The 14,436-nt window shown below is 39.6% G+C and overlaps 1 protein-coding gene and 1 long non-coding RNA gene across 2 annotated transcripts; one reads left to right on the top strand and one right to left on the bottom strand.

Annotated features, from left to right (window-relative positions):
* Positions 1-431: 431 nt before the first annotated feature.
* Positions 432-9,522, bottom strand: LOC110051659 (monocarboxylate transporter 10-like). Its single transcript, XM_020757713.2, has 8 exons — positions 9,437-9,522; positions 9,292-9,340; positions 6,394-6,719; positions 5,509-5,739; positions 4,647-4,987; positions 3,866-4,009; positions 3,100-3,325; positions 432-2,511 (listed from the first exon to the last, which is right to left on the bottom strand). Exons 3-8 carry the CDS (start codon positions 6,614-6,616, stop codon positions 2,171-2,173), a joined length of 1,506 nt encoding a protein of 501 aa, XP_020613372.1. The 5' UTR covers positions 6,617-6,719; positions 9,292-9,340; positions 9,437-9,522; the 3' UTR covers positions 432-2,170.
* Positions 9,523-9,614: 92 nt separating this feature from the next.
* LOC149111913 (uncharacterized) lies at positions 9,615-12,720 on the top strand. The gene is made up of 2 exons (XR_016207183.1): positions 9,615-9,738; positions 10,526-12,720. It is a non-coding gene; the product is annotated as an uncharacterized LOC149111913 (long non-coding RNA).
* The last annotated feature ends 1,716 nt before the right edge of the window (positions 12,721-14,436 follow it).

Raw genomic sequence — 14,436 nt, 5'->3', positions numbered from 1 at the left:
ATTCGTCATTACACCAGCACGTTTACGTAAAGTTCCCTGAGTAACAGACCTAGGAAACAAATTGTTTCACAATTTTGCTTTATTGTCCTGAGAGTGTTTAGAAATACATTTATATCTCCATGCATAGCTTTAAATTTACACTGATAACATGGGTATTGATGCGTCTATAGTGCTCAGTGAACGAACTCGTATAGTGTTGATAATAATTCGCTGATCTGTCAGGCTTTTACAAGTCCATAGTCGGAATTTTGCACGAGCCTTGACGCTAAGAGCTCTTTGTAAGAATGAATTCGAGTTGCTCTAAAAAAAATCATTTGGGCAGTCACAGATCACATACGAAATAACGTTTTGTCCCTCCCAGCTGTGTAGTGTAAACTCCCTGAGACAAGCTCGTTCTGAGACAACCCAGAAATAGGACAAAAAACACAAAATTTTGGGGTCACTTGCCTTTTATTTCTTTTCAAAATAGATTCTTAAGCCAATTGAAATGGCGTTGAAAAACCTATTGCACAGTTCCTTGGAACATTGTGATATTCACCTCACTGAAACTTTTCACGTTTACACCGAGAACAGAAAAAAAATTATAATAGTATTTTTTTCTAGGCGAAGGCCAGATAATAAAAATGTAAAACACAAAACGTGAAACACGATTAATGTAATTACATTACACCCGGCACGTTTTATGTATAATTTCCCCGTATAACAGGGCTTTAACTCTTGGAAACAAACTGTTTTACAATTTTGTCTTGTCCCTTGAGTTTTAAGAAATATATATATCTATACTTTCAATGCTAGACTGTTTATATTCGTACTAATGTATTCATTTTAGCTATTTTAGTGTCCAGCGAGCTCGAACAATCTAAATAATATAATGAAAAAATAAACTTCTCACATCTCTATATTAAGAGTAAAGAGTTTCTTTTTAGTCATAATCCTTGGTTGTTACGATTAAACCTTTCCTGCTTTACGTGTCAATGAAATTAATTCTTAGAAGGATAACAATTAATGCTATTTACAATAAAGTTGATTATCTAAGGCGTGGCTTCTAGCACAATCTATGTCAGTTTGATAATTGCTGTAATATCAATATATTTCAAAACGACTAAGAGCTAGGTTTGCAACTTGCGTCCTGCTAAACTTTTGATAGGCTTACGCGTATTAAATTATAAGCATACTTCGCAAATTCAAACCTAGCAAATTTCATTAAAAATGAGCCAAATGCGCTTTACAAAATATCGTTGAAAGCTAAAGCCTAAAAAAATCTAAAAAACTAAAAAACTGTTCTACAAAAAACTATTGTTGACGATATCTGACGCTGATATAAGGAATAAAAATATTTAATCTCTGCTGTAAAGTTCTTTACGAACCAATAGGAAATCTGAGGAGCTGAGCGCAAGTAAAATGTCGATTACACACGAATAAGTTTCCTTCGAAGAGTTTCCACGTAACAAGTGTTATTTGCTAGTATGTTTGACCTGTAGTATATGGCAAGTTTTTTCTTCAGCGGCAACCATCCTCCGATCAAAAACCTGGTTGAGCCAGTTTTTGAAATCGAAGTAATACCCCATTCCGCAACACCAACTAAACTAATTTAACAAAATAAGGTTTAGGTTGTTCCAATTTGTCGATCACGTTTTGTAGTCATTTTGAGAAGACAAATTTCAAGCCACCTCGCTACCATATTTTAATCAAACAGGTTTTTACCTATTTAAGTTGTGGAGTCACGTGCTCGGTATGAGCAACTAATTTTTAACCTTGTTTAGCTAAACCACTTTTAAACATGTTTAACATCTTGGTGTGCTGTGAACTGAGTATAAAATGTTATCGATGTTTTCTGGATATTCCGCTGTGTATAGAGTATTGCAGCTTCAGAATTAAAATAGTCAGAGAAGTTTTTTTAGTGCTGAAACTTGTGAAAGAAAACTTAATAACGGAAACTTGCTGTTCTTTCACGCAGTCGATCAGTAAGCTTTGCAAAATACATTTATGAATATTCGTGTGTAATTCGAGGCTACGAAATGAGAGGAGAACGTTTCTGTGTGGAAACATTTTATGAGGTGCTTGTCATGAAAATACAAGCGTTTACTTTTGCTGCGCACGCTTCAAGGTCATTCCAAGACCGCTGACCAAGCGTCACACTAGGATCAAGCGAATTAGTAGTTATTTGTAATCAAACAATGGTCTCCTGTTCGATCATTTCTAGTATACATTGTGTACTACACACGTCTCCAAGTCTGCTAAGAGCCAGACAGGATATCGAACGCCTCAGAGCAAAGTTACTTGTGTCGTAAAGAGAGTTTCTCTGTCCTCCCTCGGCCCAATATGGGGTGTCCTCGAACTCTTGTTCATTGTCATCTTTCTGGCAGAGAACTTCACGGATTTCTTTAGTTTCCACTTTACTGTTCGTCATGAAGAATGGAATCAGTGACAGAGTACACGTTCCCATGGCAATGGCTCCGCCTGCCACAAAGAATGCGTTCTCATATGAACCCGACAGTTGGAAAATAAAACCTGAAAGAACGAAACACAAGATTATTAAATAACTTCCTCGAAAAAGGTTTCGTGTATTTGTCGACCGTGTGGAATGCGATACAGACAACCATTTACTACCGACTTCAGCTCTTAGAAGAGGCCCAACAAATTAGTAACTTCTCTTAGTTCCTCGGGGTACCTTCGTTCCCCCAATTTCAGTTTGTTTTAATTAACTGATGTGCGGTCACAAGGGGTTTACATGAAAGAAAATAGTTTCGACCCGACTTTGAGAGCGATCAGCATTCATTCTCTCCTAAACAAGATGTTAGTCTGCCCGAGCAACAGGATATGGGTTCCGCAGTTGAAGACGGCAGACATTTAAATATCACTGTGTTTAGGGGCTGATCACAAATTAAAGAGAGTTATCTTATCACCGGGCCAAATTATCACAGGTAGCAATCTAAAAGTTAAATGGGGTCGTTTGGCGAGTTATCTTAACTCCGAAAAACTGATGTCACATCAAACGTCCTTCCCCCTGCCCGTGGAAGGACTATGCCACTGCACGTGATATCAAGTCCACAACATGAACTGCTGACATTAAAACAAAAAAGGTTACCGTACACATACCTGTCAACGGTGGCCCAAACGTCATCGGGAAAGCCAGCACTCCATATAAGCCTCCTAAAGCTGCCGGAAGCTTTTCAGGTCCAACAATATCACTTGTAGTGATAGCAAGCAGCAACACAAAACAGCCGTCGAACAATCCAAAGAAAACGGCATACAGAACAAGACCAGTGTAGTTCTGTGCGACTGGACATAACGTGCAGGTCACTGCCATCATTAAGAAAGAGGTCTAAAATACAAGAACCAATAAGAAGTTTAGCGTCCAGCATTAAAATGTTCTCCTTGCAGGTTGTCAAGTTATTTTTCCAATGTGGACGCAACACTGAGATAAACATTTATACAAGGTCGTCAAGTACCGACTTCAGCTTTTAATTTGACGTGCAAACCATTTTTGCTAGCCCTCATCGTCAAAAGAACTAATTGAGGCAAAAGAACCCAGTGGAAAACACGAAGCTTTGAATCAAGATTATTGAAGCTGGAACATGTTAAATTGTTTTTCGTTTGGCCGTAGTTATTTCTTAATTAATTAACAATTCGATTATGAGCTCAAGATTTCTGTGAAATTATTATTATTATTATTATTATTATTATCATTATTATCATTATTATCATTATTATCATTATTATCATTGTCATTGTCATTGTCATTGTTATTGTTATTATTATTATCTTTCATTAACACAAAATGACGCACTTTTTGAATGCAATGCTAACACAGGTTTTGTTGTTGGACTGTCTCTAATGTATTGTCATTAGTGAAGTCACATACCTGTAAAAAGTAGAAGCGATTAATCCTTGGATGATCAAGGACAAGACCAAACACAACCCGAGATACAGTGGAAGCAATAGATAGATAGCCGAGTAGGAGAGAGGACTGGTATCCAGGCACGCCAAGATTTATTGCGTTGTTATACTAAAAGAAAGATGACGGAGTACACTGATGTTACGCTTCAATCGATCGTTGAGTTTCAATTTTTTATTTTGCAAAATTGTTTCTTTGCTTAGTTAAATTGTTAGCTGAAATTATATATCTGCGGTTTGTTCTTCGCAGCGTATTGCTTTGTACATGCGCTTATTTTAAATTCTAATCTGTTCGAGGCGAGAACAAAATAAAAACCGCGCGCGGGTTTTTCTTCGTCCGCTCCGAGGTCGCGCTTGCTCCCTCACTCGTTCTGGTGGATTCTCTTCGCCGGCTTTTTACTTAAAAAAAGAGCTGACGACTGTGGATAGACCATTTAGTACTGAATCCGCAGTAAGGATGCTCTCTTTAACAAGGGGGTAGCTAGGGGGGTCCTGGGGTGCCCGTAACCCCCCTTTTGTAAGCCTTTTTTTAATCAAACAACGTAAGACAGGTGGTGAAAACGCCATGACGATCTGGTGAGTACCCTCACTTTGACACAGTGTGACACCCCCTTTTGAAAAATCCTGCCTACGCCCCTGTTTAAATTAGCCTTACTATGATGAAGTCATCACCCGGATAGCTAAGGGTGGTAGAGATCAGATGTCAGTTTGTTTGTGTATTCGGTCTACAACAAACTATGTTTACTTACCAGGTGAGTAAAAGGTACAAAATATCCAATAAACATCAGCGACGTAGCAACAACCCAGACCACAAATGGTTTCATCTTCCACACGGACAAGTCGGCGAAGAATTTCGATTCGTTCTTTGGTTCCTTTTTAGCGTGTTTTTTATACTTGTCAGGAAGGGGACGGTACAAGAGTGCGCTAAGAAGCACGACAAATGCAAGACCACTGAGGATTCGAAGCATGACTCTCCAGCCAAGATTGGACAGGATGAATTGATAAAAGGGGCCCAGTGCTAACGTACCGATGCCACCCCCAGCGACAACTATACTGTTAGCTAAAGTAAGGCGCTTTCTGAAATACTGACCTGCAGAAGAATTGGAAATCACAATGAGGTATAAACAGGTCGAGAAGAAACTTAGATGAAATACAACCGTGCCTCTACTAAAAACTGTGAAACTGTGGCTGTTGGGACATAAAGCAGCTTTCACTGATGTACGATAACAGAGTGCTCCAGTCTTCTCTTGTGAAATAGGTTTGCTTAAAGGACTTAATTAGTCATGGCGCTGTTTTGAGATATTTTTGGCCGCGTTCAAAATTACCTTTAAGTTGCAGAAAACCTTAAAATAGTAGTTTACTAAGATAGAAAAACACCAAAGAGATAATAACAAGCCATATGGGATCGAGAGTGGCTAAGGATGGAAAAGATTATCACGGATTACAAACGACGAACTTACAAAAATTAAGATTTAAATTGTGGAAACCATGAGGTACGTAGCTCCTGGAGAAACAACCCAGATTTTCTGCCCCAGGATTTGTAGAAAATAATAGAATTTATGGTTCATAGCCTCTGCTACTTTGCTGTTAAGCTTTTCAGTCTTAACTTACCTAATACCATCGTGGCTGGAGCAAAGTTAAGACTAGATCCAAACCCCCAAACGATACTGTATGTTACGTATATGACGTAGAGATTGTCGGTGAATGACGTCAGCAAGAGACCGACCACTGAAATGAGACCACCGGCTGCTGTCACCACGCGAAAACCGTATTTTTCACATAAACCGCCGGTAAATGGACCGCAGAGGAACATCACGCCAAATGCTATGGAACCAACCCATGCTAAAACGAAACAAGTTAAATGTTAGTAACAATACTTATAGATCCAGTCTTGTTTCAAATCTCATTTCATTCTGTCAACTAGCTACGAAAGGGTTTAATATATATATTGTTTAATAGATATATTGCAGTTTTTCCAGTCTGCCCGAATAAAAGCAACATAGCAACGTTAAAGACATGCAGTAAAAAAAAAACAACAACAACAACAACAAAACAAACAAAAAAACACGCGTGACTCAACTAGAGAACTTCCCAAAGTTCAACTGATAGCACTGAACCACCAGAGACATGTAAAACCAAACTAAATTTAAACCGGTCAAATAACACAAACAAATGGCGTTTTTTTCTCGATAAAGGGTATCGAAACAAACGCCTTTTTAACACCATCTTTCGTGAGATAGATGATCAAGTTTCATTAGCCTTTCTAACAAAATCAACAATTGTGGCCAGCTTAATGGTGTATGAACAAACTAGAAGGAAAATAAAAGACAAAAACGTTCTGGAAGAAACAAAATCAAAACAAGCCCCGCATGAACTAAAATGGTTTTGAACTTGCCTGTAACCAGAAAGAATTTCCGTCGAATTTACATCAAGTACTAAAAGGATTAATCTAAGAAACTTGCAGCTTTAATAAAAAGGTGGCGTATTATATGTTACCTGTTTCTGACGGTCCAGTGTTCAGATCTTTCATTAAGTAGGTGTACAAGATTGAACAGTTGTTATGGATGCCCAAGATGATGAACTGAATGACTGAAGCGGCCACGCAAATTATCCAACCGTACCCGCCATCGGGGCATTCTTTTTCCACGCGAACTGTCGTGGCATCATCGTCCGGTCTTTCTTCGTCCTTCACGAGCTTGCTCTTCAGCTTATCCAACATTTTGTTAATTTGTAAGGTTTTGCTTGACAGCTTAAGGACTTGGATGCACGTTTAGCGGCGTAAGGCAGGCTGGTCGCTTAATATTTCACTGGCAAACACAAGGCTAGAAGAGGAAGCGAATGTACTCAGGTAACGGACAAGCAGTTGAAAGAAAGGATTGACTTCATGGATAACATTTTGATTGGATTGAATTGCAAGAATTTTGATATCATGATTATTGCTTTCAATAGTTATTATCTATTTATAGTGCAGTATATTATAAAGCAACACAGGGTACGCATTTGCCATATACGACCAGAATGGGGGCTTAGAATGGGCGGCACTAATTAGCGCAATCGTACTGGCTCGGAAAAAACAAAACAACGCGCGCTGTTAACTTTAGATAACTAATAAACCATTCAGACAAGTTATTCGCTTTTAGCGACGATCCAGTTATTAAATTATCAATATGCAGTGCCTTGGGGCAAATTATTTGATCTTTTAGTTGACCCGTTCATCCCTGTACTTTCTGCACAACTTGCTCCGAGTCATCTGATGTAACGCGAGCAAACGGGTTCGTCTAATCAGAAATCTAGAGTAACCTGCGAGCATGCGCCGGGAGGCCGATGGTCAAGCGGAACACGTACACATGGAGCTTTGTTTCTTCTTATCGTACTTCAATATACAGGCAGTTCATTAACAGAATTGTTCATTCAAGGTGAAAACAAAAGCACCAATAGACCCTTTTAGCATTGGCGGTTTGTTAATGCTCCATTTCAGACCATGTGATGACACTCTTGAGAATTCGTTCTATCAAATCATTAAATAGTCTCGTATATATGAATGAATAGTTTTTAGATGAATAAAAGAATAATTCTCTAAAAAATATCACGCGGTCTGAGATGGGAAAACAAACCGGCCAAACTAAAAAGGTTTATTTCTTCAAGATCCAATTAAAACAAGAATCTACACCGATGCACTGAAGACACCCTCTAATTCAATGAAGCTAGATACGCGGAAAATGGCATTTCCGAGCGCCTGAGAATAAAACTTTCTTTAGGTGGGAGGGGGGCGGATGCCCCTATCCTCCCCTAGCTTCGCGCGTTCTCGGCGCTGGATGATCAACCTTCGGTCGGGGCGTACTCCATAGGAAATGCACGCTCCGCTCCTGTGAGTGTTGTATCGTCAATTTTCTTGGACGACATCCAACGTATCTGGTTATTAACAGGATCCGACGACTGATAATTAACATGCTTGTCTGGTATTATGACAGCGGCAGACATATCGCAACTGGATACGGGTTTTCTATCATTTTTTTGACAATTAGAAATCGAAAACGAAACTGACCGATTTTATCGAAAAGCTTGTAAGAACTGTAGGAATGAAGACTTTTGTTTCACATTGTAGATCCGCCGTTTGACGCCGAGTTTGATTAACTAAGCTTGGAGTTGATAAGTGTGAATATAAATACCATACTTATTCATTACATAGTGCATAAACAGTACCAGGCAACTGTTTCTTGTTGTTTTTCTTTGACGAAGGGCTAGAGTGCTTGACCGAAACATCATTTCCAATGCGGCGGTTAATTCACCAGTTCTATGAACTTCACAGAGAACGTGAACGAAATATAATGAAATCTCAACTCAAGAAATGACGGGATATTGAATCTCAGCTTATCTCCTCAGCTGTAATCGAGCTATATGTTGTCCAAGGTTATGATATACCGGGGGGGGTACTCCCAGAAAAATTTGGTGGGAGTAACCTCCCCCCCCGGGTGATATACTACTGCTACTATTACATAATCAGCATGTTTGGGCAAACATCTTTCACAAAATCGAGGTTCGCTGAGATCGAAGAGACTGTAACAATTGACAGCTTATGTAGTGATTATTAGTCGTGGCCAATTTGACTTTTGAGAGGGTGTGTGCGGGTGATTGGTTATAGGCACGAATTTTTTTAACGTTTTCATGCAGTAAGAAATTTTCTTTTTGAGACGTGTATGTGCATGATATTTTTTTCTCCGTGTAATGTTTCTTTTTTTGGCTCACGTGCGTGAATATGTTTTTTTCGGTAGTGGTCGTGTGCATGTGGTACAAGTATGTTCACAGGATATATCTTTTTCATAATCACCCTCCCCTCCCTCAAAAATCAAATGGTCCACCCCTTATAACTGAATGCTATGTCCTCAGAGGCACAAAATTCTGTTGTTATCCCTTTGAAGCTCCATGGAATACATTAAAAGAAACTGTCCGTGGTTTTACAATGGAAAATTCTGGATAATTTTCTGGTGAGCTTTGCGCATCGACCTTGACTATTTCAAATTATACAGAAGGATAAAGAAATAGAGGATTTATTAGATTTAAAATAAATACAGAGAAATAACGATATAGAATTTCAATTTTCGGATAATCACTCGTGGATTAACCTCTTTCTGAAGTGCTCAAGTTTTGGGAGCTATTAGTCGAACGAGAAAACAGAGAAGCAAAACCTATCAATAATGAAGTTCAACCTTAAAGGTTGAATAGCTTATGGGTCTTTCAATGATCGTAATGTATTAAAGACGATCTTCGCGCCTGGTGCAGCGATAGGAGTACAAAAACAACTTTGTGGGAATGCCGAACATGGTAAATCTTCGTTCAATTGACAAGAAAGTAAAACAAGGGCTGAATTGAAATAAAATTTAAGACGTTACTTACCTGATGTATGTTAGCTGTCCGAGAATGCTTTGTTATCCACGGGAACTGACTAGAAAAAAAAGAATCGAAGCTTCAATATGTCTTCAAACACAAGGCTCCGCTCTTGTAAAAGCAATGTTTACCCAAATTTTACGCAAACACTTACTGGAGAAATTGTTATTACTCAGTATTTAACTCTAATATAAACAATACCCAATGCTTTGCATTGGTCAATATTTATGGAGCACGGAGCCTCATGTCATGTCACGAGAATTTTCATAAAAAATGACCGACACGCGCTTAAGACAACTGAGCTTCACGTGGGAATCAAACCATTTTATGGAATGAGTGTACATGCAATTAGTTAATTGATTAGCTGTAGAAGCCACTGAAACAGGCAAGCATAATCCTGGGCCGCGAAGTCGAAGAGTCACTAACGCGAAAGATACCTCGAGATTTAACAAGCAGGTCTGGACTCTTAGATCTCAACTCAGACTGTTCACTAATTCAAAATGGAGGTTGATCCTTCCTTTTTTTGGCAGACATATGGTATTTTACGTCTTTTTTAAACCGTAATGATACAGAAAATTCACACTTAGCCAAAGAAATGCTTAAGGTACCCCAATGAAAGATTTACTACCTTTCTTCTTGATCCGTACATTGAACCCGGTTAATATCTCTACAGTGTGTACAACGCCAGGCAATACGAACGAGCACTAGATAAATCAGTTATGTAAAATTCACCAACTCGTTGGACTGTTTTGTTCATCAAGATATGACTCATTATAAAAGTGTTCAGTTTCATTAATCTGGATGGCAGATGGTTTTTATTATTGTTTTGAAAAACATTTGACAAATTACTACGAAGTATTTAGAAATCTTAACTCTATTCCTCAAATTACGCGCAAGAAGAGCGCAATTTGGCTTGAAAATATGCTCAGATACTTATAGCATCCTCGGATAATGTGAGACTCGAAGAACAGGTAATGTCCAAGGACAAATATCCAAGCATATTTTTTAAGTCAAATGGAGGCTGTTGTGTTTATTATCCTTCAAATATTTTTCCCAGCACGCGGGATTTTCTGAAAATTTGGGGATATCATCACTAAGATATTTCCCAGTTTTAGCTGGGGCATATTCAGTAACGTAACGTGTTAAGTCCAATCGCTTGCGAGCGAAAATATTTTATTGATTATCATTCACAATATTTTTATTCTGGGAGATTTGTTTAACAGGTGTTTTGTTGTTTTACTAGTTCTCCGGATCATAAGCGTCCGACACACAGTTCAAAGTTTGGGTTTCACTGAAAGAAGAGCGTGGGCTAATTTATAGTCTATCATTAGACATCTTGGTGTGAAGGTTGTTTACACATCTTACTCAAGTACTGCAAGACGTGCTCACGTAAACACATCCGGCAATACTACACACTGAAATGTGGAGCGTGAAGATGTTAATGTCAGAGCAAAAACAACTTGTCCATAAACACTACTCAAGGGATATGGATAAACCTTAGATCTACTCACGTGTACCTTCCGAGCACTTCATGCACAGATAATTACTAAGACCCTATTAAGGGAACTTCAATTCTTCCTGGTGGAGTTTGCAAAGTGATTTCAAATCGTCAAAAATTGCCAATCCGGTTCTGGCTCCACCTTAGTGGCCATGATAACTACAGAACAAAACTCAACTGTATTTGCAAGAGGCGCAATGTTCGTAGCGTAGCGAGTTTACACTAAAAACGTTTGTCCCTGTCGCAGTCTCCTGAGAAAGAGCATAGGAATAGCTACAGTTTCAGCTAAAAAAAAAAGCACACTGGTGAACCAGCCTTAAGAATCAGTACAATGTTGATTGCCTCTCTTATGTAATTCTTGCTGGGAGTCCCAAACGATCGCTCCTACTACTCGCTCCCTGACAATCGCACGTGCCCTGTAGCGTCCTTACGCATTCTGTCTAGCTTGTACCAACGTGACACTTGAAGGCCATTACCAACTCATGACTCTAACTCATTTGTTGTCCTTTGATCTGAGTGCATGTCACGCAGTAAATTTGTCACTTCTGTGTATTTATGTCACCTGACGGCTCTCTCCCTGCTCAGTTACAAGTACGTCAGTTTGATGATCACTCAAGTTTATAAGTGAATACAGCGTTTAGTGAGTTGGGTCCTCGACCTTGACTGGATAAGACTGTGTATAACAGAAAAATTTACACCGTGCTATTAACTGGGCCTATCATTAGCAAAAGGCGCACTGGGCGTAGCAAAGCGAATTTCCACTAAGAACTGTCGCAGTCTACTGAGAAACTGCACAGGAACTAACTGACGCTAAAAAGCTGGAAAGGTATACTGGCCAACCAGCCTTACGATTAGAACGACGTCGATTGCCTCTCCACTAATTAACTCCTATTACAGTGTACTCGCTTCCCGATAACTCGCACGTGCCCACTAGCATCTAACGCAACCTGTCTCTCGCTTCAACGTGACACCAGGGACCTCGGATCACGACGCCCACGTGTACTCATTTTTTTATCCTTTGATCTGCTGAGTACACGACAAAAAGTAAATTTATCACTTATGTGGTATTTCGGTCACCTGATTTGAGCCCTATCCCTCAGTCCCTGGGTCAGTCACGGGTATGTTTAGTTTAAACTCTTTTTTTATAAAAATACTGCTTTTTCGGCCAAGGCTGAATATTCTTATTTTTCTACCAATTTTAGGCTGAAAATGTTCTTGTAGATATTCTTAAATTATAGCGTATGATATTTCCGTTTTAAAATGTATTGGAATATCAATTACAAGTGTTTGGTGTCTGAATGGCGTTTTGGAACGCGGGGCATTTGCTCACGTTGTCAGTCCCGGGGGTGGGGCATCCGCAATTTTATCGCGGCCCGGGGGCTGGGCATTTGCGTACCCCGGGGCGACCCCCGGGCATTCGACACAAGTGTTTTGGAAAGTGCCATGGATGAGTTCATCGTAAAAGACGAGGCGTTTGTCGAACAATGGCTTGTCCGTCAGGGACTAGAGAAACTTGCAGATGTTTTTAAAGTATGTTTTCTCAATTTTAGATATTTCTTCATTACTTGTAAGCATATAAATAAAAGCGACAAAGTGAGCTATATTTTGTTTTATATCACAAAACAATCACTGACGTGAACACGACTATTTCGCATTTCGCATTCAAAACTAGCCTAGCATTTTTTAAATTCATGAAAGTGGAGTTAAAATACTTAAGGTTTGCGAATTCAAATGATGCGATCTTCAAGACAGATCTTGCGAGCTTAAAATGCAATGCATCATCATTTAAAATGTCTTGATTCTTCACAGAAAAAGTAGCCTGCGAATACAGGCGCCTATCATCGCTCGCGGCTGGGGGCACGTCCGCCGCAATCCCAGCTATCCTCTAGCAAACTGTTAAAAACAAATATAAAGAAATAAATATAATCAGAATCAACTAACACGTACTGTTGTCCTTGAAGTCTTACCGTTGCATTAAAATACTGAACAGTTGACCGTTTTATTCAGTGATTAATTAAAAAAGGAAAGGTCACGATCCCGGGGGCGGGGCATTTGCCCTCTTTCTTCGTCCCCACCCCGGGACATTTAGACAACTTATGTGTCCCCACCCCGGGGAATTTGCCCATTTTTTAAAAAAATGCTAATGCCCGGGGGTTAGCCCGGGGGGGGGGGGGATGGGCACTGCTGGAATTGACTGATGCATAACTTCTTGCGGAAATGTTGTTAGCATCGAACATACAGCTAGTGCTATTTTTGTTGTTTCTTAGCTAGTTTGCCTTTTAGAGAAAAGAAGAATTTTATACGGTTTAGTTTTAAACATATAATTGTATTGTAGTTACAACTTTTCAACACAACAAAATTATATTCATACTTTGGAAAATCTCAGCCTCGGGTTTAGTCTTAATATATATTCTTAAAATTTCGCAAATTTCAGCCTGGATATTCTTATAAAATATATTCTTGTATGAAAAAAGGGTACAGCTGATATTCCACATCAATCCATGATTACTCAAGTTTTCAAGTGTTTACTCGACATGAGCAGATTAATTAAAGGAAAGAAGATTAGTGATTCGGAATTCTTCGACCTTAACCGGCCAAGGTTATGGACATAAAAAAGCGTGCTTTCAGCTAGACCTTTGAATTTACCCTGAGAACAACTGAGTCTGTCGCCGTCTCATGCGAGACAGCATAAGAATAGCTACTAGTCCGGCGTCAAGAATTAGTTCCAGGTTGTGTGTTTCTATGTTGTTAATGATTTTGTCACTGTTGGGTAACTCTTGCGGGGGAATCCCGAACTGCTCACTTCTGCGCGCGTCCCGACACTCGCACGTGCACGTGCCCACTAGCTAGCGTCTGCACGCGCCTCATGCCTTGTACCAACGTGACAACAGATACTTTTACGGGCTTTTCCTGAATCATGACGCCCACTCATTTGACTTATTTTTTCCAGTGCTTTAGGTACACGCAACGCAGTAATGTGTGACTTCTGTGGAACGTTTTTCGGCCGTCTGAACTGACACCGAGTCATTAAACGGCGGGTACATTTTGTTGCTTGCAGTTTTTTCGTTCTTGAAATACTCTCCAGGGCTCGTTGTGACAAGAAATGATGTTTCATGGAGTGAGGTGAGGTTTGTCATGCGGTCAGTTAGAGCATTACTTCTTGTCCTAGCATATCGATCTCGACTTGCAAAGTTCTCAGTTATAAAATGTGTTCTACAAAAGAGAGTTAGTGATATTCCAAATCACTCGATGATCACTCAAGCTTTTAAGTGGATACGACATAAGTAGATTAAAGGAAAGAAGATTAGTGATCCGGGACCCTTCGACCTTAACTGGCCTATGATACAACATTAAAAAACGTGCTTTCAACTGGACCTTCGAATCTACACTGAGAACAACTGTGTCTGTCGCCGTCTCATGCAAAACAGCATAAGAATAGCTACTAGTCCGACGTCAAGAATTAGTTCCAAGTTGTGTGTCTCTAGGCCTTTCGCTACTGTTAGGTAACATTCTTGCGGGGAATCTCGAACTGCTCACTTCTAAGCGCGTCCCGACAATCGCACGTGCACACTGGTTTCCGCACGCGCCCTATCTCTTGTACCAACGTGAGACCAGAGACATTCACAGGCCATTCCCGAATCATGACGCCCATTTAC

This window comes from Orbicella faveolata, unplaced genomic scaffold (assembly GCF_042242905.1).
Source record: "Orbicella faveolata isolate gen_17 unplaced genomic scaffold, um_ofav_v1 contig_2, whole genome shotgun sequence".
Taxonomy (NCBI): Eukaryota; Metazoa; Cnidaria; class Anthozoa; order Scleractinia; family Merulinidae; genus Orbicella; species Orbicella faveolata.
Note: the sequence above shows the minus strand (reverse complement) of the source record. Positions and strands in the feature narration are given on the sequence as shown.